General features: G+C 42.6%; 1 protein-coding gene across 1 annotated transcript; it reads right to left on the bottom strand.

The window, feature by feature from the left end:
• Window positions 1-5,552: 5,552 nt before the first annotated feature.
• LOC115151962 (serine/threonine-protein kinase H1 homolog) lies at window positions 5,553-17,281 on the bottom strand. Its single transcript, XM_029696344.1, has 3 exons — window positions 16,776-17,281; window positions 13,776-14,937; window positions 5,553-7,079 (listed from the first exon to the last, which is right to left on the bottom strand). Exons 2-3 carry the CDS (start codon window positions 14,730-14,732, stop codon window positions 6,762-6,764), a joined length of 1,275 nt encoding a protein of 424 aa, XP_029552204.1. The 5' UTR covers window positions 14,733-14,937; window positions 16,776-17,281; the 3' UTR covers window positions 5,553-6,761.
• Between the last annotated feature and the right edge of the window lie 7,027 nt (window positions 17,282-24,308).

Below are 24,308 nucleotides of genomic sequence, written 5' to 3'. Positions count from 1 at the left end.
GCACCCGCTTCAGTGGATGTGGGTAGGGGCGCAGGGTGAGGGACCGGAGCTGGTCCGGCTGGGGAGGCACCTCTCTCCCATCTCTCCAACCGGGCCAACACCTGATCCATGGCCGAGCCTAGGCGGTGGAGGAGGCCGGCATGTTGGGAGACCTGCTCAGCCATGGATGGCGCTTCTGCTCCTGCTGACTCCATAAGTGTTCGGTGCGGGATTCTGTCACGACTGATTTGGACTGGTGTAGAGGCGGAATCAGATGCAGGAGACAGAGGTGCTGGAGGTGAGTGTCTTTTAATGAAATGACACACACAAAGGCCGAAAAGCACAGGGCGCTACACAAAGTTTGCCTGGGAGAAACACTTTCCCATAAAACACAAAAAGGTATATATTCCACGGCACAAAAGGCAAGGAGCGCAGCCCGGTAAATCCTTTGACAAAACTGTCGGAAAGCACAACGTACACAAAATACCTCCCACCGTCCTGAGTGGACAATAAACAATCCCGCACAAAATCCCAACTGAAAACACACATTAAATAAGCCCCCACTAATGACAGACACAAAACAGGTGCGGAACAGACAGACAAAACTAAAAGACACAGAAACAACAATCGGTGGCAGCTAATAGGCCGGCGACGACGACCGCCGGGCGCCGCCCGACCTAGGAGGGGCGCCACTTACGTTGGATCCTGTGACAGGCCTCTAAAGGCACATTTGTCCCATACAATAAGGGGATCTGCTGTACCTATATTATGTTGGGAAAAAGTCAGTTATAAATTCTTATGTGTTAGTTAAAAACAAGTTATCATCCAATAGGCTTTGATTACATTTTCAATATCCTCTCCCATGTGAAAATTCTGTAAGAGTAATGTATATGCCAATTATTTGATGGTCCAACCGCATTTTGTCCCCTATTAACACTTTTAAACTTTTGATACCAGCGAGAATGACATAAGAAAGTAGTCAAGATGACTTGCTTGATTGAGCCTCCGCCATGTATATCTCACTAGGTCAGGATATTTAAGCCTCCTCCATGTATATCTCACTAGGTCAGGATATTTAAGCCTCCGCCATGTATATCTCACTAGGTCAGGATATTTAAGCCTCCTCCATGTATATCTCACTAGGTCAGGATATTTAAGCCTCCGCCATGTATATCTCACTAGGTCAGGATATTTAAGCCTCCATATATCCACTAGTTCCAATATATCCATGATATTCGGGACAGGCTAGTTTTAGTCACAGGCTGCTGCGGGGCTGCAGCTGTATACTATTTATGCATATTCGATGGGATCAGGGATGCAGAATGCAGAGTCCACCACCATCACATACAGATACACTGTATCGAAATGATTTATTGGCTACATTTAAACTACTTCAACACTTGTCTATCAAGTTAACATACGGCATTATTCACAGCAACTGGTAAATGAGATAAAAGCACAGTTTCACAATTTCACAGCATCTTGGATTTTTAGATGCAATGATCCTCAACAATCCAGTTATACTAAGTCATATGAAAGAAATACACACAATAATTAAAATGTACACATGAGAATACAATAAATACATGTTAGAAGATACACTATATACAAGGTCAGTATCAGTACCAGTCAATGAAAGGGATACTGGTGGCATTTGTGTAATGTAGTCGTGTGTGTGTGTGTGTAGAGGGGTGCGGGAGTATCAGTATATGTGTTTGTGGATGTGTGGGTGGTGTGTATATAGTCAGTGCAGGTAGAGTCAGTACAGATAGGTGTAGGTAGTCAGCTCTTGATGAGCTGTTCATAGTCCTATTGCTTGGAAGTAGAAGCTGTCTCAGAGCATGTTAGTTTGAGACCTGATGTTCCGGTACCGCTTGCCAGACAGTAGCGGGCAGAACAGTCCATGGCTGGGGTGGCTGAAGTCTTTGCAGATTTTCCTGGCCCTCCTCAGACACTGCCTGATGTAGATGTCCTCGATGGCTGTGCTGGGCCGTCCGCACCACCATCTGTAGAGCCTTATGGTCGAGGGCATGTAGTTGTTGTACCAGACGGTGATGTAGCTAGACAGAATTCTCTCAATAGTGCATGGATTGGAATTGAGTAAGAGACAGTAGGTGTTAAATCTGACCTGATTAGAAGGCTATCTAAGGACAGGGTTGTTGAATAACAAGTTACCAGAGTCTGTAGTCTGTCCTCTTTAAACACACCAGTGGCTCAATTTCCTGCACTGTAAGCAGCAGGAGCCTATTGACTGTGGTGGAGCCCGTTTGTAAAATAGACTTGTAAAATATCTTTACCAAATACGATACCCATCAACACAACTGGATAAATGAAAACAGAACCTGGTGTCTGTGAAAAGTATTTAAAATTCTCAGGTAATTGAATTAAGCATGTAACAAGACCCACAAATAAGGAAAAAACGTAATAGTACATTGCAGCAAAACCCTTTGTCATATTGGTGGCATATACACTATACTGTGTATACAAAAGTATGTGGGCACCCCTTCAAATGAGTGGATTGACAGGTGTATAGAATCGAGGACACAGCCATGCAACCTCCATTAACAAACACTGGCAGTAGAATGGCCCGTACTGAAGAGCTCAGTGACTTTCAATGTGGCACAGTCATAGGATGCCACCTTTCAAAAAAGTCAGTTTGTCAAATTGCTGACCTGATAGAGCTGCCCCGGGTCAACTGTAAGTTCTGTTATTGTGAAGTGCAAACGTCTAGGAGCAACAATGGCTAAGCCGCGAAGTGGTAGGCCACACTAGCTCACAGAACGGGAATCCCAAGTGCTGAAGCGCGTAGCGCATAAAAATCGTCTGTACTCAGTTGCAACACTCACTCCCGAGTTCCAAACTACCTCTGGAAGCAACTTCAGCACAAGAACTGTTCGTCGGGAGCTTCATGAAATGGGTTTCCATGGCAGAGTAGCCGCACACAAGCCTAAGATCACCATGCCCAATGCCAAGCGGTGGCTGGAGTGGTGTAAAGCTCGCCGCCATTGAACTCTGGAGCAGTGGAAATACGTTTTCTGGAGTGATGAATCACGCTTCACCATCTGGCAGTCCGACGGACGAATCTGGGTTTGGCGGATGCCAGGAGAAAGCTACCAGCTCGAATGCATAGTGGCAACTTTAAAGTTTGGTGGAGGAGGAATAATGGTCTGGGGCTGTTTTTTATGGTTCGGGCTAGGCCCCTTAGTTCCAGTGAATGGAAATCTTAACGCTACAGCATACAATGACATTATAGACGATTCTGTGCTTCCAACTTCATGGCAACAGTAGTTTGGGGAAGGCCCTTTCCTATTTCAGCATAACAATGCCCCCGGGCACAATGCAAGGTCTATACAGAAATGGTTTGTCAAGATCGGTGTGGAAGAATTTGACTGGCCTGCACAGAGCCCTGACCTCAACCCCATCAAACACCTTTGGGATGAATTGGAACGCCGACCGCGAACCAGGTCTAATCGCCCAACATCAGTGCCCAACCTCACTAACGCTCGTGGCTGAATGGAAGCACGTCTCCGCAGCAATGTTCAAACATCTAGTGGAAAGCCTTCCCAGAGTGGAGGCTGTTATAGCAGAAAAGGGGGGGGGACCAACTCCATATTAATGCCCATGATTTTGGAATGAGATGTTCGACAAGCAGGTGTCCACATACTTTTGGTAATGTAGGACTTCCAAAAAAAAAATGCATAGGGCTCACATAGGGGAAAGACCATAATGATGCCAAATCCATCAAAACACTGGGAAACATGACAAAGCATATGATACACAGTGGAAAAAAAAGGGATCTTTCCTTTCAAATTGGTATGAACATATGGCTGGTACTTTTTGAAAGGATGTATCACTAAGAATGATCATTAGACCTGAAACTTTATTTTAAATTAGTACAAAAAAAGTTGTCAGGTTTGAGTTTGTTTATTTGGCACATTCAAATAAAACATGACTCACTGAACCAGTTCACCATTTAAAAAAAGTTAATGTACAAGAATCATTGTGTTATCACTCATTTAAACACAAATGAACAACATAAAAAAATACATAAAAACCAATTGCATTCAGGAAACAGTGTTCAATTGGCTACTTCAGAAAAAGACAACAGCATGTGTCGTACAGATAGAACAGGTGAAAGGAAACACTTTCGGGAAAATATGTTTACATTCCGCAAAATCGCTTGCAAATACTATTTGGTTAATCATTGACTTGGCACACATTGCACACTTTACAATTTGCTCCATTTAAAAAAATCTAATCTATCCTCTTCAGGCCTAGACATTGTTTTTTCAGGATGTAAAAGGAATTTTGAATTCCACGTTTGCATTAAAACCAAACCTTTGTTAAAAATAAAAGGCATTAATGTTTCAAAAACAATCAATCAACAATTGACTGAAACCATGGCATTATTAGTTCTGTGGGGTTGAAAATGCATGCTACAAATGTATGCTGCATTTCACATACACTGAGTGTACAAAACATTATGAACACCTGCTCTTTCCATTACAGACTGACCAGGTGAATGCTATGATCCCTAATTGATGACACTTGCTAAATCCACTTAAATTGGTGTAGATGAAGGGGAGGAAACAGGTTAAAGAAGGATTTTGAAGCCTTGAGACAATTGAGACATGGATTGTGTATGTGTGCCATTCAGAGGGTGAATGGTCATGACAAAAGATTTAAGTGCCTTTGAACAGGGTATGGTAGTAGGTGCCAGGCGCACTGGTTTGTGTCAAGAACCGCAAAGCTGCCGGGTTTTTCATGCTCAACAGTTTCCCTTGTGTATCAAGAATGGTCCACCACCCAAAGGACACCCAGCCATCTTGACACAACTGTGGGAAGCATTGGAGTCAACATGGGCCAGCATCTCTGTGGAACGCTTTCAACACCTTTTAGAGGCCATGCCATGACAAATTGAGGCTGTTCAGAGGACAAAAGGGGGGAGGGTGCAGTTGGCCAAGTATGTGGGGGGGAAGACACCACTGCACATTACTATGCAACAATAATAAAAACAATAACAGCAGTAGGACCGACTGAGTGAAGATGGAGAATAATGTAACATTATAGAATTACCAAACGAGAGATTGAGGTAAGCTGATACGGCTCTGTTGGATTTCCAGTATCTTTGAAAAATTCACTTTAAAATACCAGCGCTTCTCACCGGAAATTGCTCAAAAGTACATACTGTATATGACAACATCAAACCAATCGCTTACTATGGGTGTCTTGGTTGGGGAGTACAAAAAGATAACTACAAAAGGAGCTAACTAACAAGAGCATGTGTAATTAATATACAAAACCTACAACTAAGCCTGTCAACAAAAACCAGAGGTATAAGTATTTTTTTTAATCCCTTCAAAACACTATTGGATAACCCCTCAAAATGGTACTGTAGGTTAAATGAGATCAGGCCCTTGAACCACCACTTAAATAAGTGCATTCACAGGCTATAACAAGGTACACCCAAAATAATAAAACCTCTGAAACATTGAAGAGTTCCATTTAAAAGACTAAAGCAATACTTCTAAGATTTATTTTCAATCCTATAATTTCATGGTAATTTTTCTTGATTTGGACTTGACAATAGTGCAGAAAGGCCAGATTTGAATTGGTCTCTCTTCCCAACAGTCATCTGTGGGCTCTAAGACTGGCAAAGCTTCCACCACAGCACACATTTAGTTGTTGTCAAACTACACGGTTTGTTCAATAAAAATATTTGGAAAAAATAAAAAATACAGTACAAACATGACATGTCTGCATTACTCAGAACAAATTGGAAAGAAATATTTGATACAACAAATTAAATGAATACTGAGCTTTCAACCATTGGACTATTCTCCATCAGTTAAGACATTTATTTGATCCATTCTCCATCAGTTTGTTAAATTACACATCACTTGACGTGTATACTTCATTACAACAAGCTGTCCATCTCAGACAGTGTAGCAGGAGCAGGAGAGTGCAGAGACAGGACTAGGTTTGAGCCTAATCAATCCTCATGATGACATCGATACAAAAGCACTGGATCATCCGTCCTTATTTAGTTTCCAGTCAACCTCCCTCAGCCTTTCAAGCTCACAGTTAAAAAAGAATCCCAGAACGAATAGGGGAAAGAATCATGAATGGACAGGTTATAAAAACTGAATCCTGGCAAGAAAGAGACTTCATTTGCAATCCATGAAAGCAACTGGTCGGGATAAAATAAGATTGGATATACTTGACTTCTAAACCAAAATTAAATAAATAAATGTTTATTTTGGCCTTCATTGACATACTTGTGTTTTAGCACAAAGTATCATTGTATTTTTTGTCCACATCAAGATATAATCAGATATAGATCTCCACCAAAGCAAGTAACTCACTGTTCTTGTAACATAATAAATTCACAGCAAATAATCAGGAATGAGTGTTGGAACAGCATTTTAACAGCCCTTCCTAAATCTTCATTACCTTGAATTCTGTTCAACAGATCCGTTTAGATGGACAGCTTCAAGTGACCATTTCTACGGAAACAATATAATCATTACAACAATAAATAAATATGAGGAGACACACAAGGACAGGAAAGAAACATGAGGAAATAGGAATCTAGGAATAATAGTGAAATCTGAGGATGTTTTGTTTGCTGCCTCAGTGGCACAATGGCCTAGGATGGATGTTGAAGTTATTACTGAGCTGAAGTGCTGTTCTAGGCCGCTGCTGATAAGTCCCTGCTTGTGGTCTCAATGAGACACGCAACATTACGAGTTTGTCAAAATTACAGCCCATGTAACTATTACTCAGCCATTGTATTGTTGTTGGTAGCGGCGGTTGAGCTCACGCAGCTCTTTCTCCCGAGCACGGCGAGCCTTGTTGGACTTGGTGGAGCGGCTGGAGCGTGTGGACTGGGCAGACTTGGTGCTGTGGCAGCGTGACGAGGCCCTCTTCAGGAGGTTCTGGGAGATAGAGCGCTGCAGGTTCTTCATGGAGGATGAAGCAGCCATGCTGACGACCCAGGGGTGCTTCAGAGCCTGGCCTGCAGTCAACCTCTCGCTGGGGTCCACTGTCAGCACACGGTCAATGAAGTCCTTCGCCAGGTTGGACACACTGGGCCATGGCTGAGCAGGGAGGAAGAGACGGAAAAAGAGCTTTAAATGTTGAGGAACTGCAAAATTTGTAATGGTTTAAATTAAGGCTTTATATGATGCACTAGTGGGGGGTCAAATCCATTTTCAGTGAAAGTAATCAAGTGGCAGAGTCCATTTTTCTAGCACACTTGTGGAATTTTGGGAATTTTGCTGAATTTTGGGACATAACTATAACGAACAATACATACAAGAGGGCAGCAGAATGTAAAGCAGCTGCGGTTGAACTTTGCTATACTGTACGCAGTGTTTCCACTAGCGCCGGCTCGCTATACAGCCGACTCGCTACTTTTTCTACTTAAATTAACTACGCTACTTTTCAATTCGGTAGTCAGAAAAAAGAATGTGGAGCCTTCCCCTGCTAGAATGAACAATATGCATCTTCTAGTGATCTATTGATAGGAGGACAAGCGCCTATCAGTCACAAAGTGAGCAATGACAGGGAAGTCTGCTGTCTGTCCCGCCTCTCGGTACCTCTGTATGTGAGTGTATGAGAAGTCGAATTTCTTTACACGGTGGGATAGAGCATAAATTTCCATGTCCCATAACAGGGCTCGACAATAACGCTTGTCCGGGACAAGTAAAATACATTGTTGGACAAGAAGAATATAGATTTAAGATGTCCAAATGGACAAGTACATTTTGTATTTTTTTTTAAGTCACAAAAATCACAATATTAAATAATTACTCTGATCAGAATTTTATCAGAGACCAACATTGGAATAATCTTTTTGTATATTTTTCATGCTCCTGAGTGGCGTGGCGGTCTAAGGCACTGAATCTCAGTGCAAGAGGCGTCACTACAGTTGCTGGTTCGAATCCAGGCTGTATCACATCCGTCCGTGATTGGGAGTCCCATAGGGCGGTGCACAATTGGCCCAGTGTCGTCCTGGTTTGGACGGGGTAGGCCATCATTGTAAATAAGAATGTGTTCTTAACTGACATGCCTAGTTAAAATTACATAAATAAAAAGCCTATGTGCATTTTACCTACTTATGTCCAAACCGATGCTGACATGAGGGAGGCGCCAGAAAATGTAGCCAAACTTTAATGAGACTTTTAATTACATAAATATAGGCTAAACGACAGTCATGTTTGACAAATATAACAAAAGATAATTAATATTAACATCTAAAGGCTTGATTCTGTCGACATACTCGATGCACAGTTCGTTCAGCTCAAAGGGTCACAAGAGTGGAGAGCGAAGGACCGTGCCTGTTCCGCACACCACTCATCCTTGAATCTGAGCGGAGGTGGTCAGCATTTTGAAACTAGTTAACCATGAACTTGTTTAAAACCTGGTCGTTTTATGTCATTTTATGAAGCACGTCTTACCTTGTTTCAAAGTAGCCTAGCCAAAATACGACCATATAAATGTTGAGGGAATTATTTTATAAACACTTAATATGTCATTGAAACCAGCATTTTTCTCATGTTATATTTGTTTTCAAATCAACTTTATTTCATTGTCCAGCAGCCAAAGGTATAATCCTAGCTATATTAGTAACCCATGCCAGTTGATTCCTCTTTAGATCTTAGATTGAGGCTAGCTAATTGAGGCTATTTTGCTGCACTCCCCATCCTTGTCTACAACAACTCTATTCACATTAAAACAGCCTAACCGTTGGTTGATCATTGAAGACTACACATTCTCATTTAGCCAATCTAATTCCGGAATTTTAATTCCATTTTGCATTGATTAGAAATCTCCCACTTAACTTGCTACACATGTAGCATCTGACTGTAGTGCTGCAAATTACTGACGACAATAACAAGCCACACCCTGCAAAACGTGTGTAGGCTACTCATAAAAAACTGTCATAAAACTGTTGTTTTATAAAAATGTGGAATGTAATAGTCTATTGTTGTAGGCTATGTAGCAATGTCACATACTTGTTTTACATTTTAGACAAAGCCTTTTCATTGTTACAATAGTGCTATATTTTGTATTTCTTCTAAAAAATGAATACTAATGTCTGTTCGGATATTTGAATAACCGTGCCCATCCATACTTTTTAATACATATCCTAATAACCAAATATATAGAGAAAGCGTGCCAACCTATAGGCACTGCATGACCCCATTGCATGTAAGAACTACACCATGTCTGAGCCAGTAGTGGGCCAGCGAGAAAAAAAGTTACCATTGGACCTTGCCATGTTTCATATGCAGCCACGGAGTGGTGGCGCATAGGCTATTTACTGTGCTTTGACTGACGAACAGCAAGCTTGACTTGCTTATAAAAAGTGTCGAACTGACTGAAAAGTCAATCTCATATATCCTTGCCATTCATAAATCATACAACATAGTTATACAGTGAGCTTCAAATGTATTGGGACTGTGACACATTTTTTGTTGGTTTTGGCTCTGTACTCCAGCACTTTAGATTTGAAATTATAGAATTAGGTTAAAGTGAGGTTAAAGTGCAGACTCAGCTTTAATTTCAGGGTATTTTCATCCATATCGGGTGAACCGTTTAGAAATTACAGCACTTTTGTACCATTTTAGGGGACCAATAAATAGTATTGGGACAAATTCACTTATGTGTATTAAAGTTTGGCCTTTATAAAATTAAGCATAGCTACACCCATGTATGTTACCCCCACTGAGAGAAGCTGAACTTGTCTGAGTCAAAGTAGGAGGCCCTTACGCGCACACACATTGAGCATACTGCAGTTGCTGCCAGGAACTCCAGCCTAACATCACAAAGTCACGTAGGGGGGGTCGTGTTGAAAGCATTGTGCATAGTCCAGAAACACATAGACGTGTTTTTGATTCAAATGAAACCCAGGCTAACACATTAGCAACTGTATGCAATGCATCCAGTATGAATTGAACAACAGTGGTCGGCGAGTATTGTTAAGATCCCAGACGCTCGTTCAGAACGTTTTAACGCATCGCAATCGATTCGGTTTTGGAAACACAAGGACGTATCTTTCCTATCAGCAAGAAATACTTTATCATATGGAATTGTTTTAAGATGGTCATACCAGATGATTTGATTTGGAATTTTAAGACCCCTTAAGGTATAAACAAATAAATCATTGAATTTGGCATTACTGCTATTAGCCCATAGAAACGCATTGAAAAACAGGTCCACTACATAAAACAACAGATAGTAAAAAAAAAAAAAACGTTTTACAAAGGAAGTTCGTTCTGAAGTTTCTGTCCAATATTTGAGAGATGCAAAAGATCAGGATTATTATTTTAAATGTATTTGACCCCGTATTTTAGGCAATAAATTATCTACATATATACATACAAAAGTATGTGGACACCCCTTCAAACACTACCTGCCCAAATGCATAGTGCCAACTGTAAAGTTTGGTGGAGGAGGAATAATAATCTGGGGCTGTTTTTCATGGTTCCGGCTAGGGCCGTTAGTTCCAGTGAAGGAACATCTGCACACTACAGCATACAATGACAGTCTAAATGATTTTTTCCCTGTTTCAGCATGACAATGCCCCTGGGCACAAAGTGAGGTCCATACAGAAATGGTTTGTCGAGATCAGTGTGGAAAAACTGGACTGTCCTGCACAGAGCCCTGATCTCAACCCCATCGAACACCTTTGGGATGAATTGGAACGCTGACTGTGAGCCAGGCCTAATCGCCTAACATCAGTGCCCGACCTCACTAATGCTCGTGGCATCTAGTGGAAAGCTTTCCCAGAAGAGTGGAGGTTGTTAATAGCAGCAAAGGACTCAGTCAGAGGCTCCATGTGGAGGAAAATATTTGCTAAATTTGAAAAATAAGGTATGAAAAAAAAAGTAACAAAATAACAAGGCTATATACAGTGGGTACCGGTACAGAGTCAATGTGCGGGGGTACAGGTTAGTTGACGTAAATTGAAGTAATATATGAATCCAGGCTGTATTACAACCGGCTGTGATTGGGAGTCCCATAGGACGGCGCACAATTGGCCCAGCGTCGTCCGGGTTTGGCCAGTGTAGGCAGTCATTGTAAATAAAAATTTGTTCTTAACTGACTTGCCTAGTTACATAAAGGTTCAATAAAAAAAAGATGTGTGTGTATATGGAGGTAGGGGTAAAGTGACTATAGGCAAACAGGGAGTAGCAGCAGCGTAAAAAAGGGTGTCAATGCAAATAGTCCGGGTAGCCATTTGAATAACTGTTTACAGTCAAATGGCTTGGGGGTAGAAGCTGTTAAGGAGGCTTTTGGACCTAGACTTGGCACTACGGTACCGCTTGCCGTGCAGTAGCAGAGAGAACAGTCTATGACTAGGGTGGTTGGAGTCTGACAATTTTATGGGCCTTCCTCTAACACCGCCTGGTATAGAGGTCCTGGATGAAAGTAAGCTTGGCCCCAGTGATGTACTGTGACGTACGCACTACCCTCTGTAGCGCCTTGCAATTAGATGCTGAGCAGTTGCCATACCAAGCGGTGACGCAACCAGTCAGGATGCTCTCGATGGTGCAGCTTTAGAACTTTGAGGATCTGAGGACCCATGCTAAATCTTTTCAGTCTCCTGAGGGGGAAAATGCATTGTTGAGGCCTCTTTACGACTGTCTTGGTGTGTTAGGACCATGATAGTTTGTTAGTGATGTGGACGCCAAAGAACTTGAAGCCCTTGACCCGCTCCACTATAGCTCGTCGATGTGAATGGGGCCGTGCTCGGCCCCCTTTTTCCTGTAGTCCACGATCAGCTCTTTTGTCTTGCTCATGTTGAGGGAGAGGTTGTTGTCCTGGCACCACATTGCTAGGTTTAAGACTTCCTCCCTGTAGGCTGTCTCATTGTTGTCAGTGATCAGGACTACCACCGTTGTGATATCGGAAAACTCCATGGTGTTGGAGTCGTGCATGGCCACGCAGTTGTGAGTGAATGGGGATTACAGGAGAGGACTAAGCACGCACCCCTTAGGGGCCCCCGTGTTGAGGATCAGCGTGGCAGATGTTGTTGGCTACCCTTACCACTTGGGGGCGGCTTGTCAGGATGTCCAGGATCCAGTTGCAGAGGGAGGTGTTTAGTCCCAGGGTCCTTAGCTTAGTGAGGAGCTTTGAGGGCACTATGGTGTTGAACGCTGAGCTGTAGTCAACAAACAGCATTCTCACATAGGTGTTCATTTTGTCCAGGTGGGAAAGGGCAGTGTGGAGTGCAATAAAGATTCCGTCATCTGTGGATCTGTTGGGGCGGTATGTGCGCATGCTTGGTGTATGCGTCCTGGTAATCCATCTGGCCCTGCAGTCTTGTGAATGTTGACCTGTTTAAAAAGGTCTTACTCACATCGGCTACAGAGAGAAGGATCACACACTCATCTGGAACAGCTGGTGCTCTCATGCATGGTTCTGTGTTGCTTGCCTCGAAGCGAGCATAGAAGGCATTTAGCTCGTCTGGTAAGCTCATGTCAATGGGCAGCTCGCGGCTGGGTTTCCCTTTGTAATCTGTAATAGTTTGCAAGCCCTGCCCCATTTGACGAGCATCAGAACCGCTATAGTATGATTCAATCTTAGTCCTTTGTTGACACTTTGCCTGTTTGATGGTTCGTCGGAGGGCATAGCGGGATGTCTTAATGTCCCGCTCCTTGAAAGCGGCAGCTCTAACCTTTAACACAGTGAGGATGTTGTCTGTAATCCATGGCTTCTGGTTAGGATATGTACAGACAGTCACTGTGGGGACGTCTTTAATGCACTTATTGATGAAATCGGTGACTGATCAATACCAACGGATAAATCCCAGAACATATTCCAGTCAGTGCTAGCAAAACAGTCCTTTAGCTTAGCATCCACGTCATCAGACCCCTTCTGTATGGAGCGAGTCACTGGTACTTTCTGCTTCAGTTTTTGCTTGTAAGCAGGAATCAGGAGCATAGAATAATGGTCAGATTTGCCAAATGTAGGGTAAGGGAGAGCTTTGTACACATCTCTATGTGTGGAGTAAAGATGTTCTGGAGTTTTTTTCACCCTGTGGTAGAAATTAGGTAAAACGGATTTAAGTTTCCCTGCATTTAAAGTCCCTGGCCACTAGGAGCACCGTTTCTGGGTGAGCATTCTCTTGTTTGCTTGTGTCCTTATACAGCATTGTTGAGTGTGGTCTTAGTGCCTGCATCAGTTTGTGGTGGTAAATAGACAGCTACGAAAAATGTGGATGAAAACTCTCTTGGTAAATAGTGTGGAGACGTCCTTAATATTAGAGATTGCGCAGCAGCTGTTGTTGACAAATAGACACAGACCACCACCCCTCGTCTTACCGGAGGTTGCTGTTCTGTCTTGCTGATGCACGGAAAACCCAGCCAACTGTATATTATCCATGTCCTCGTTCAGCCATATTCCGCACAGTTCCGTCTTGATCTGATTTATCTCGAAAATAAACTGTGCATTGATCCCACAGAAAAAAATGGAATTCAAATAATTAAAAACCAACAAATAACCGAATATCAACATATGTTTCGAAAATCATTTTGAAAGGGATGACTGTTGACGTTTCTAAACGTTAAAACACAGCATCAGAATTATAGTTCACATGGAGCCAACCGTAAGCGAATGTAACTGCTGAAAAGGAGGGTTTTTTGAGAGCTAGTGTGCACTCAACAGATCAAGGGAGGAGTGCTCGATAGGGGTTGTAGAATTATTGAGAAGCAGAGAGGACAACAAATTAGTAAGAATCAGAAACTAAATTGATGAAGAGAGTGTGTGAGGTCATAGATGCTTACCTCTCCAGAGAAGCTGTACTTCCCTTTGAGGATCTGGCGGTAGAGGCGCATGCGGTTGTCATCCTCAAAGGGCATGGTTCCACTCAGCAGAATGTAGGAAATGACACCCAGAGCCCACATGTCTACAGCATTAGTGTATGGCTTCCGTACCAGGATCTCTGGGGCAATGTACTCTGGTGTCCCACAAGTGGTCTTCATCAAGCACTCATCCCCCTTCTTACGAGTGCTGGCCAGCCCAAAGTCAGTGATCATAATTTTTGAGTCCGCCCCAGGGTGATAGTAGAGCAGGTTCTCAGGCTTGAGGTCACGGTGGGTGATGCCAAGTGTATGTAGATACTTGACCCCGTCCAGTACCATCTGTAGGACACGTGTAGCATCACGCTCTGTGAAAGAGCCACGGGCGATGATACGGTCAAAAAGCTCTCCCCCTGTAGCCAGCTCCATCACCATGTACACTCTCTCAGCTGTCTCAAACACCTCCATCAGCTGGATGATGTTAGTGTGGCGTACACGACGCAGGACACACAGCTCTGACTCGCATACCTCACGCCCCTCTCTATAGCGCGTCTCGATCATCTTGATGGCGTAGGGCTGACGCGTGCTCTTGTGCTCCACTCGCACCACCCGGCTGAAGCTACCGCGACCTATCAGGGCCTTAATGTCATATTTGGCTGTGACCCGTGGTTCAAACTTGGCTCTGTACTTGGCTACCTTGTTTCTGCGTGGGTCTGAGGCCTCTGGTTGGCCTGTATCCGGGGGTGCCCGGGCAGCTGGGAAAGCTGCCTGGGCCTGTGGGGAGAGAGAGCCTGTTTTCTCCCCTCCCATTTTACTCCCACTGCCGTCGTCTCGGATGAAATGTTTGTAGATGTCGGTCTTAGGAGGCTCCACCTTTTTGACCAAGTCTAGCTGGACATCTCCAGGTGGCTCAGGGAGGACCTTGCTCGTCCTGCACCCCATCACATCACAATCCTGACCAGCAGGACATCCTCATCGCCCATGTAACAAGCAGGCACTGAAGAGCATCAAGACACAGCAGACAGACAATGCTCTTGACAAAATGCTGCAGTGGCCCACTGAACCAACTTCAATGGCAATCAGTGTGGCAGGCCACTCAGAAAATAGCTTCTCCACACAGAAGTGGACTGATGAAAATGGGGAAATTCTGAAAGAAAGAATACAAAGTAAAATATATTTTTTTATGATACATTTTAAATAAATCAATGTTAAATACCAAGTTCAACACCCTAAAAGATGACTGATTTGACCAAATATAGCCTAGTGGCATATAGGCCTATTTTGTGTGCTGTGGAAATGCATCACATTTCCTACCTAAACTGAGAAGTGTGGCATGAAAAATGAAATCAAGAATTATGTTAGTAGAATCAACACTTCTCTGGTAAACATTCTAAATAAAAATCAGGCATACCAAGAATGTCAATAAGAAAGTCTGCATACATGTATTGACATACGGCTAAATAACGGTTAAGGCATCCCACCAACTGCCACCCCCAGCTTAATTTACATTTATGCTTTAGGTCTGTCTCAGACTTAGACATCACATTATTGGATCTGTCCCACTATAGCATCTGTAAGAGCACGGCAGTGCCATTGAGGCCATCTCAATTTTGAAGTAGTACATTTTCTTCTTCTACTACTTCAATGAGTTGACAAACAAACTGAAAGGGTGCATACTGCCACCTGTAGTGTGTTGTTTGAACAGGTATAAAGCCAAGGTTGGCGATTTACTGCCACCTGCAGTTATGGAAGGTTTGTTCACGAGCAGGGCTCTAAATGTACAATTTTCATTTGTAGCACTGGTGCTCCCAACATTAAAAAGCACAACATACAATTTAGGAGTACTAGAAAATCTGATTTTAAAAAAATATTGAGAAACAGCCTATATGAATTCTAGCTACCTCTGAAGCGAGTTGTGCCCTAGAAACGAATACATAACCCTGTAAATACATTTGTTTAATATAAAAAGCAATTCATACATATAACTGTCATTGAAATTAAAAAGTAATTTGTGGCATATTAGGTTTCTACATTATGTAAAAGCACTATTTCCAATTGAGAAGCATTGAAAATTGTACACCGTCTATTTACAGGGGAGGATCCCAAAATAAATGTGTAAAGTGATCAAAACAAATTAGTTGTGCAAGACATTGTATTGATAAAAACAATATGCTACTTATCATTTTAAATATGTGCATGCTTTTCTACTCCGACAAAATAAAAGCTAATTCAATGGAAGTGTGGTAGATTTCCAAACTCTTCCGCAAAGGACACTGGTAGGATACACATGACTTGTCCTCGATGAAAGGTGGCTGTTGAGGAGGAGAGGACACTCTTCCATTCGCCTACTAATGAATTGACATCTCCTCAACAACTTATATGTTTATGGGGTCATGGAGGAGAGAGGCAGGACTTTTGAAAAAAGGCCCCAGCGTCTCACCCAGTTGACTACTTCAAAATGGTTTAAGTCTCCATGCTGAAACGGCTTCTGGGCACTAGAGTCTTCTATCTCTATCTATGGCCTGACTACATCATATACTGGCCTTGCAAACTAGGAAAATAGTGCCATTGGCAACCGCCGCCATGTATCAAATCTATAATCTATCCCAATTCGAGAAAATGTTACATTGTTGCAGTTTGCGGCAGCATTGTATAATTTGGGGCGGTGTAGCCAACAAGGTTACTTTGTCGGCCATGATGAATGTAGCAAACCTAAATGCCGAAGATAGTTGCCTATTCCTCTGTAGCATTACCTAAAACTACAGGCCTAAAAGTTTTGTTATAGTAAGTTTGTGGTAGGAATCTAAACAATTTGCGAGATAAAAGGTCGTGAGGAAATTGACAGCCATGCCATTTTATCTTGATCGAATGTTTTAAAAAGGGACATTTATCCTTTATCATAAACTGTTGGCTAACAATACCCATGTATTAGTACATTTCATATTGTTCTGGACTCTGAACCATCAAAACAACATAAAATCTCACCTTAGCTATATCCAAGTTAGCTAGCTAGCTACATACGACAGCAAGACTCCACAACAGGACTCAGCTGTTCTCTCCATTTTTTTGGTTCGGGTTTTTCAAAGTTGAATCCAGTTGATAATAAACATTAAGCATACTGCTCAATCGTCTGTCTCTGATAACATTCGGAGTAAATTGAAACAAGTTTATGGCTTTATTTCGCGGGTAAAGGCGGTGGCAAAACAGCAGATTGAAGTGCTCGGTAGTTTGCTTCATAAAACTGTTTTTTTTTTGTGGGACCACCTTTTTCCTCTGTAAACTTCTTTGTAAGTACGACCTCCTCGGCTTGTTTCAGATATACTTTGGAGGCAGCCTGGTCTCATAGACTAGACGGAGCATACTAAAGTAAATCCGGGAAATTTAAAAGTATGGTTACATAAGGCAAAAACAAAAGTAGGGTGGCTGGTCAGGTGTATTACGCCAACGTCTAGCAACCCAAATGTTGCGAGTTTGAATCTCATCATGGACAACTTCTGCATTTTAGATAATTAGCAACTTTTTATGTTAGCTAACCCTAACATTTTAGTCATTTAGCAGACACTCTTATCCAGAGCGACTTATAGTAGTGAATGCATACATTTCATAATTTTTCCCCCCCGTACTGGTCCCCCGTGGGAATCGAACCCACAACCCTGGCATTGCAAACACCATGCTCTACAAACTGAGCCACACTGCTCACGGCTAACCTTAACCCTTTTAGCCAACTACTAAACATAAGCGTACGTTTAGCAAATTTGTGACATATTGTACATTTCGCAAATTCGTTACATATAATACAAATTGTATTTTGTAACATACAGTATATATGCAAAAGTATGTGGACACACCTTAAAATGTGTGGATTTGGCTATTTCAGCCACACCCGTTGCTGACAGGTGTATAAAATCAAGCACACAGCCATGCAATCTCCATAGAGGAACATTGACAGTAGAATGGCCTTACTGAAGAGCTCAGTGACTTTCAATGTTTCACAGTAATTTATGCCCTGCTGGGCCTCCCGAGTGGCGCAGCGGCATAAGGCACTGCATCGCAGTGCTATAGGCGTCACTACAGATCTGGGTTAGATGCCAGATACACTACCATTCAAAAGTTTGGGGTCACTTAGAAATGTCCTTGTTTTTGAAAGAAAAGCAAATTTTTTTGTCCATTAAAAGAACATAAAATTGATCAGAAATATAGTGTAGACATTGTTAATATTGTAAATGACTATTGTAGCTGGAAACTGCAGATTTCTAATGGAATAAGAGGCCAAGCTGGAGTGAGCTTTACACCACTCCAGCCGACGCTTGGCATTGCGCATGGTGATCCATTCTGTGAGCTTGTGTGGCCTACCACTTCAACTGTATATGCTGTTACTGTGAAGTGGAAACGTCTAGGAGCAACAACGGCGTGAAGTGGTAGGCCACACAAGCTCACAGAATGGATCACCATGCGCAATGCCAAGCATCGGCGGGAGTGGTGTAAAGCCCACTGCCACTAGACTCTGGAGCAGTGGAAATGCATTCTCTGGAGTGATGATTCACACTTCACCATCTGGCAGTCCGACAGACAAATTTGGGTTTGGCAGATGGCAGGAGAACGTTACCTGCCTGAATGCATAGGGCCAACTGTAAAGTTTGATGGAGGAGGAATAATGGTCTGGAGCTATTTTTCATGGTTCTGGCTAGGCCCCTTAGTTCCAGTGAAGGGAAATCTTAAGACGACAGCATACAACAACATTGTAGACGATTCTGTGCTTCCAACTTTGTGGCAACAGTCTGGGGAAGGCATTTTCCTGTTTCAGCATGACAATGCCCCTGTGCACAAAGCGAGGCACATACAAAAATCAATGTGGAAACATTTGAATGGCCTTCACAGAGCCCTGACCTCAACCCCATCGAACACCTTTGGGATGAATTAGAACGACGACTTCGAGCCAGGCCTAATCTCACAACATCAGTGCCCGACCTCACTAATGCTGTTGTGGCTAAATGGAAGCAAGTCCCCACAGCAATGTTCCAACATCTAGTGGAAAGCCTTCCCAGAAGAGTGGAGGCTGTTTTAGCAGCAAAGAGGGGGCCAACTCCATATTGATGCCCATGATTTTGGAACGAGCAGGTGTTCGACGAGCAGGTGTCCACATACTTTTGGTCATGTAGTGTATCATATGAAATGGGTGATGTATACCCACAAATAATATATACACCATACATATCGTACGAAATTAAGTGTCTCCGATTTACTTCCAGAACAATACGAAATACTGTTGAGACCAGGTTGCAACAGGAGATTGGGCATCGTAATAACGCACACTGTCAATGGACTACGCAATGCATTCTGGGTACACTCAGACAAGGAAAGCTCTCCTTCAAGCAGTGGCGGTTCTAGACCATTTCAACTGGGGAGGGCAGTTGTACTGTTAGAGGGGCCAGTTACAATAGACGTTATTGTTGTCATATCGTTTTCGTCACTGCATTGCAGGCATTAGCAGGCAAAAGACCATGTTCATAATTATCATCATTGCCACTGTCTAATAACGGATGTAAAAAAAGAACGATAGCAAAAATGAGTTATGTAAAAATTATTTCATACTCCACATTTAGGGGGGCCACAAGGGGGTCCAAAATTGTTGTCACAGGGGCACTGCCCCCCCCCCAGACCCGCTTTATTCCTTCGTAATTAATTATGATATAGTCCTGAACTAGCCATTCAGCAGAGACTTAAAGTGACAGACAGCACAAAAGTGCAGACTGGACCCTGGTTTTATGGACACAATCGATAGTTTTTCCTGTAGAATGCTGTATTGTATCATAGTGTCCAGGGGCCCCAAGCAAACGTTTTGTTCAGACTCATTTGTTTTGTATGCTACGGACTCCGGTGAATAGACTGGACCCTGGTTTTATAGACATACAATTGATTATGTACGGTGCAATATTTATGTCCAATGTGAAACATTTACTGCATTTAAGCTGATTGACCACTCTGAAAGGGTGTAAACTTTGTGGATTTGACAACTTGAAGTTCTCCTGAGTAGAATGGACCCCCGTTTACTGTGACACAACGTACAGAAAAATAACAATGGAATTTAAATGTGCTTTCTAAAGATAATAATAAGACTTTTATGAATATTGTTATGACTATTAATATAATTATCATTAGAATATTGTTATTATCCTTATTTTTTAATGACAACGGCCTATAGAGTACCACATTATGAGTCATAATATCCGTAAAACCTAGCGGTCAAACAAGGAAATGGTTCCAATAGTTTTTCCACCATTCATTTTTCCCATAGGGGATTTTAGAAACACTTAAAATAAGGTCTGTGTTTCGTGTAGGCTTACCCTGGCATGACGTTTTGATAACGGTTTAAATCTCTCTAGGACAAGGTAACTTTTATCAATACATTTATAGGTTGTTGATTTGTATGTTTTGGGCTTTAGCTGAGATTATTCTTTAGAGTCAAGTGTATTTGTCCTCAATTTTTCCTTGACTAGCACCATTCTCACTGTCTAATTCTAACGTGTAATAGTACTTGTATCCCCTAGTGAATCGGGAGAGAGTGAAGTAATTGCCATCTAAGAGCCAACATCTTTTTTTTGCGGCAGTGCTGCCTGCCAGCAGTAATCGTCTCTGATTAATTGAGAGATTCAAGGAGCTATCATCTTTTAAGTAACATTACTTTTAACTCTGTTAAAAATATAGTCAATGCTATAATATTATTTTTGCTATTAAACCTATTAACTTTTTTTCCTTTTTTGATATTGGTAAACAAAATTCTAAGTCTGCTAACAAAATGTTATGAATTTCGACCATTTGTACAATTTACCATCTTCATTGCAGGACTTTTATTTTGAAGGGAAATCGCAGCGGTCAGGCCTTATTTATAGAAGGGTCATGGAACCGAGGGTGGATGGAAGGTCTGGGATGGATTCGAAGACGGAGCAGGTGAGCCACTGGGCGGACATGGGGTTGGAAGTCTTGGTTACCGGGTCTAAGGCTATAAAGGCCACCCCATCAGGGAGACGCAGGGAGAGTTGGTTGATAGTCCCTGGCTGTCCCACAAAACATCAAGGGTGGAGGTTCCGGCGTAGGGCGGCATGCTCCAATGGTCATAGGAGAAGGAAGGTGAAGCGTTTGTCTTGCCAGATGGAGGTGGAAGGCCTGGGTTGGCATGCTGGCCACCAGAGGGCATCTTGGAGGTTGCACACTTGCCACAAGAGAGGAGCCTGAAGGGCACACTGGTCACTGTAGAGGAAAGGCCAGGGCGTGGCATGCTGACCACTGGAGAGGGGAGGACCGGAGGTGGCACGCTGGAGATGGTAGACCTGGAGTTGGTGGCACTCTTGCCACAGGAGAAAGGCCTGGAGGTCATGGCTCTCTGGCCACTAAAGGGGGTTGCTGGAGCTGGGATGACATCTTAGACCGGACATTGATAGATGGCCCACTGGAGCAGGGCCTGATTGGTGGCTCCCTGGATTGGAGCCAGATTGGTGGCTCCCTGGATCGGCGCAAGAGAATGATGCTTGGTAGAGTTTGGTGCGCTGGCCACATGAGGGGGGGCTTGGAGGAACCAAAGGCTGAACGGGATGGGAACTTGATGGGGGTGATGGCCGCTGTACCTGCTACTCCAGGAGGTCGCCATTTTTCTGCAGGCTTGCATTGTTTGCCTGTATTGTCTAGTTGTTTGCATGCTGGGTCTTGTCGTATGTTACTTTTGATGTCTGTTTACATCTTGTCACAGAATAAGTCGTACTTGTCGTTGAAAATGTCATATGGGAGAGAGAAGGACCAAGGCGCAGCAGAAGTGTGAATACTCATCTTTAATTACCCAACAAAAGGAGTAAAGCATCCACAGGAAACAATAAACACGACAGCAGCAACAGTTTGCAGGCTAGAAAACGCCGTGAAAAACAATTCCCCACAACCCCAAAGACAAACACACACACCTATATAGGACTTCCAATCAAAGGCAACTATACACACCTGCCTTCAATTGGAAGTCCCAATCATCAACCCAACATTTAACAAACACAAACCCCCTGCCACATCCTGACCTAGACAAAGCAATACGCCCTCTGCTGGTCAGGACGTAACACATCTCTAGCAGTAACTGGTATTGAAAGAGGGTGAAGAGTTCTTCATACCTCTGTTCTGTGTGTGTTTTGAAGGTGTTTGGGGAGGATTGCTACATCTACATCTGGTAGGTTGTCTGCTTCCATGGCAGCAGTCTTATCCACGATGAAGGACCATGAAGAAAAGGATTAACCTAAGTTGGACTGTAAGTTAGGTTCAGGACTGTTGCTACCGCTATGGTACATCAGTCAGGATATTAGACGAATGAGGAGGTGGAGCAGGAATCCAATACTTGATTTTATTACACATGTACAGATACAGAGCCCATTGGGTTGTTTGGAGGTTATGGAATTGTGGTTTCGACAGAAGGGAGACAGACATTAGCATACAAGCAGTGTTGTACTAGGTCTGGAGACCTCATAGAGTGTCTCGGTCTTGTTTCGGTGTCTGATACATATGTACTCTCCATTCAATCAGCGCATAAAACCACTTCCCCAGGCGAAATATATACACTCCTTTCTTGAAACATTAATACAGTAGCTTAACAGCCTTCACATCTATTATAGACATGTTTGCGCAGTGGCGAACCTATAGGCCTCCAGTGTGTGACAGGTTCGGGATTCTGAAAGGACAGCAACCATAATACCAGCGCACTCATATAGGGGAGTGCAATCTTTGTAAAACACAAAGGGTCAGTGGTAGTGGAGGCTATACACAAGTATAAACTTTTTTTTCAGTGGGCATTGCGTATACTCACTTCTTAATCTCTACTGATGCGTATCAAACTAATTTAGTGGAGGTATACATTACTCAATTTATCAAAAGAGAAATCATGCACAAAGTAGCCTACACAATCACAATGCATTAGTTGTTGATCTTGATGTTCATAGCTGAGGGAGAGAGAGCTTACCTTTTCAGGGTTGTTTGATCAATAGGGCTGTAAAGTTCCCAAATGTAAGAGGACTCCCGGGGTGTTTACATATTTACAGAAATCTATTCAGGTGTATTTTGTGGCTTTTGGAGTATGCGTTCTAATGATCTAAAGTCACGCTGTTGCAACTGCCTGTAAACACACAGTCCAGTTCAAAGTGAAGGATGGCAGGCCCATGTGGCAAATGGCTTGTTTGTATAAAGGCCTACAGTAGCTCAGATTGGCTATAGCGCACCGGTCTATGTAGACCGATCCTGGATGGTTTTATTTGGTTTTATTTACTGCAGTGTCTATTAATTGTCCAAACGCACGGCCACTTTCCTACTCTATATTGCTACAGAATTTTCACAAATGCCTTAGTGTACGTAATTCCCAAATATTCTAAGAATTTATTAAAACGTGAAATTGACCATATCTAAGTAGTCGCTTGTCAGAACATGTTTAAAAAAGTGTAATATTCTTCCTGGGGGTGTATATTAACAGATATTAATAAGATTTCATGTTGCTAAAATGCTGTCAGTTCCACTTTAAATGCAATAATGTTTCACACTCATACGTTATTTTCAAAGAGATGGCTAACAACAGCAAGCATGCTGCAATAAAAAAACACAGTTCCACTCCCCAGATGATGATAATTTGAAACTCAATTTCTTGTTGAAAGTTATTCTTGAAAAGGACGAAGCTAACAAATTATCAACAACATCCTCTTTGATAAAACCTGCTGAAGCCACTGCAAACTAGCTGACAACAAACACCCCATACAGAACCATTCAGTCCATATAATCGAGAACAATCATCAGAAATCCCGTGATATGAATCAGACAGTGGGGCGCCGCCTGACCCACTAGTTGGTCAGAAGGTTCAAATCAACGTTTCATATCGTAATTTCCGTGTAGGCGGTAATGATCATTTTTATTGTGCAATAACTGAAACTAGAAGATCTTCTGATTCCCTTTCCCTTTGTCAAAGGTACGTAATGGATTTTTAAAAGTGTTTTTACCCCAGGATAGCCCGCTAATATGACCCATAGTAGGGAAGAACATTTCTTGAGTGCAATTCGATCTACAGTACATCTACACCACGATATGAAACGTTGATTTGAACCTTCTGACCAACTAGTGGGTCAGACGGCGCCCCACTGTCTGATCCATATCGCTTGATTTCTGATGATAGTTGTCGATTATATCGACTGATTGCAATTGTATCGGTTGCAACAAAAACTAGCTAGCTAGACCTGTGGGAAAACTACCGTTCGCTATTGCACAGTGATCTGTAGGCCTTCAAGAAGGCAGAAGTTTCCATTAGTTTTTGTAAAAATGGTCCCACCCATTAAGTCAAAATGTGATTGGTTGATTCCAGTCACTCAGAAATTTGGCCCTAATACAGCTGAATCGCAGAAGCCTTTATCTATCTTCTGATGGCCTAGCCAAAGGCTGACTTAGCTAGCTAGATTTATCTCCCCAGAGACCAGCAAAGAAAAATCCTGATTGGATCTTTTTTCTCTTCCGTGT

The sequence above is a fragment of the Salmo trutta genome, chromosome 17, assembly GCF_901001165.1.
Source record: "Salmo trutta chromosome 17, fSalTru1.1, whole genome shotgun sequence".
Lineage (NCBI taxonomy): Eukaryota > Metazoa > Chordata > Actinopteri > Salmoniformes > Salmonidae > Salmo > Salmo trutta.
Note: the sequence above shows the minus strand (reverse complement) of the source record. Positions and strands in the feature narration are given on the sequence as shown.

Coding starts and splice junctions, on each gene's coding strand:
- LOC115151962 (XM_029696344.1), bottom strand. CDS start 14,732: ATGGGGTGCAGGACGAGCAAGGTCCTCCCTGAGCCACCTGGAGATGTC. Junction 7,080..13,775: donor AGTACAGCTTCTCTGGAGAG/GTAAGCATCTAT, acceptor CTCCCTGCTCAG/CCATGGCCCAGTGTGTCCAA.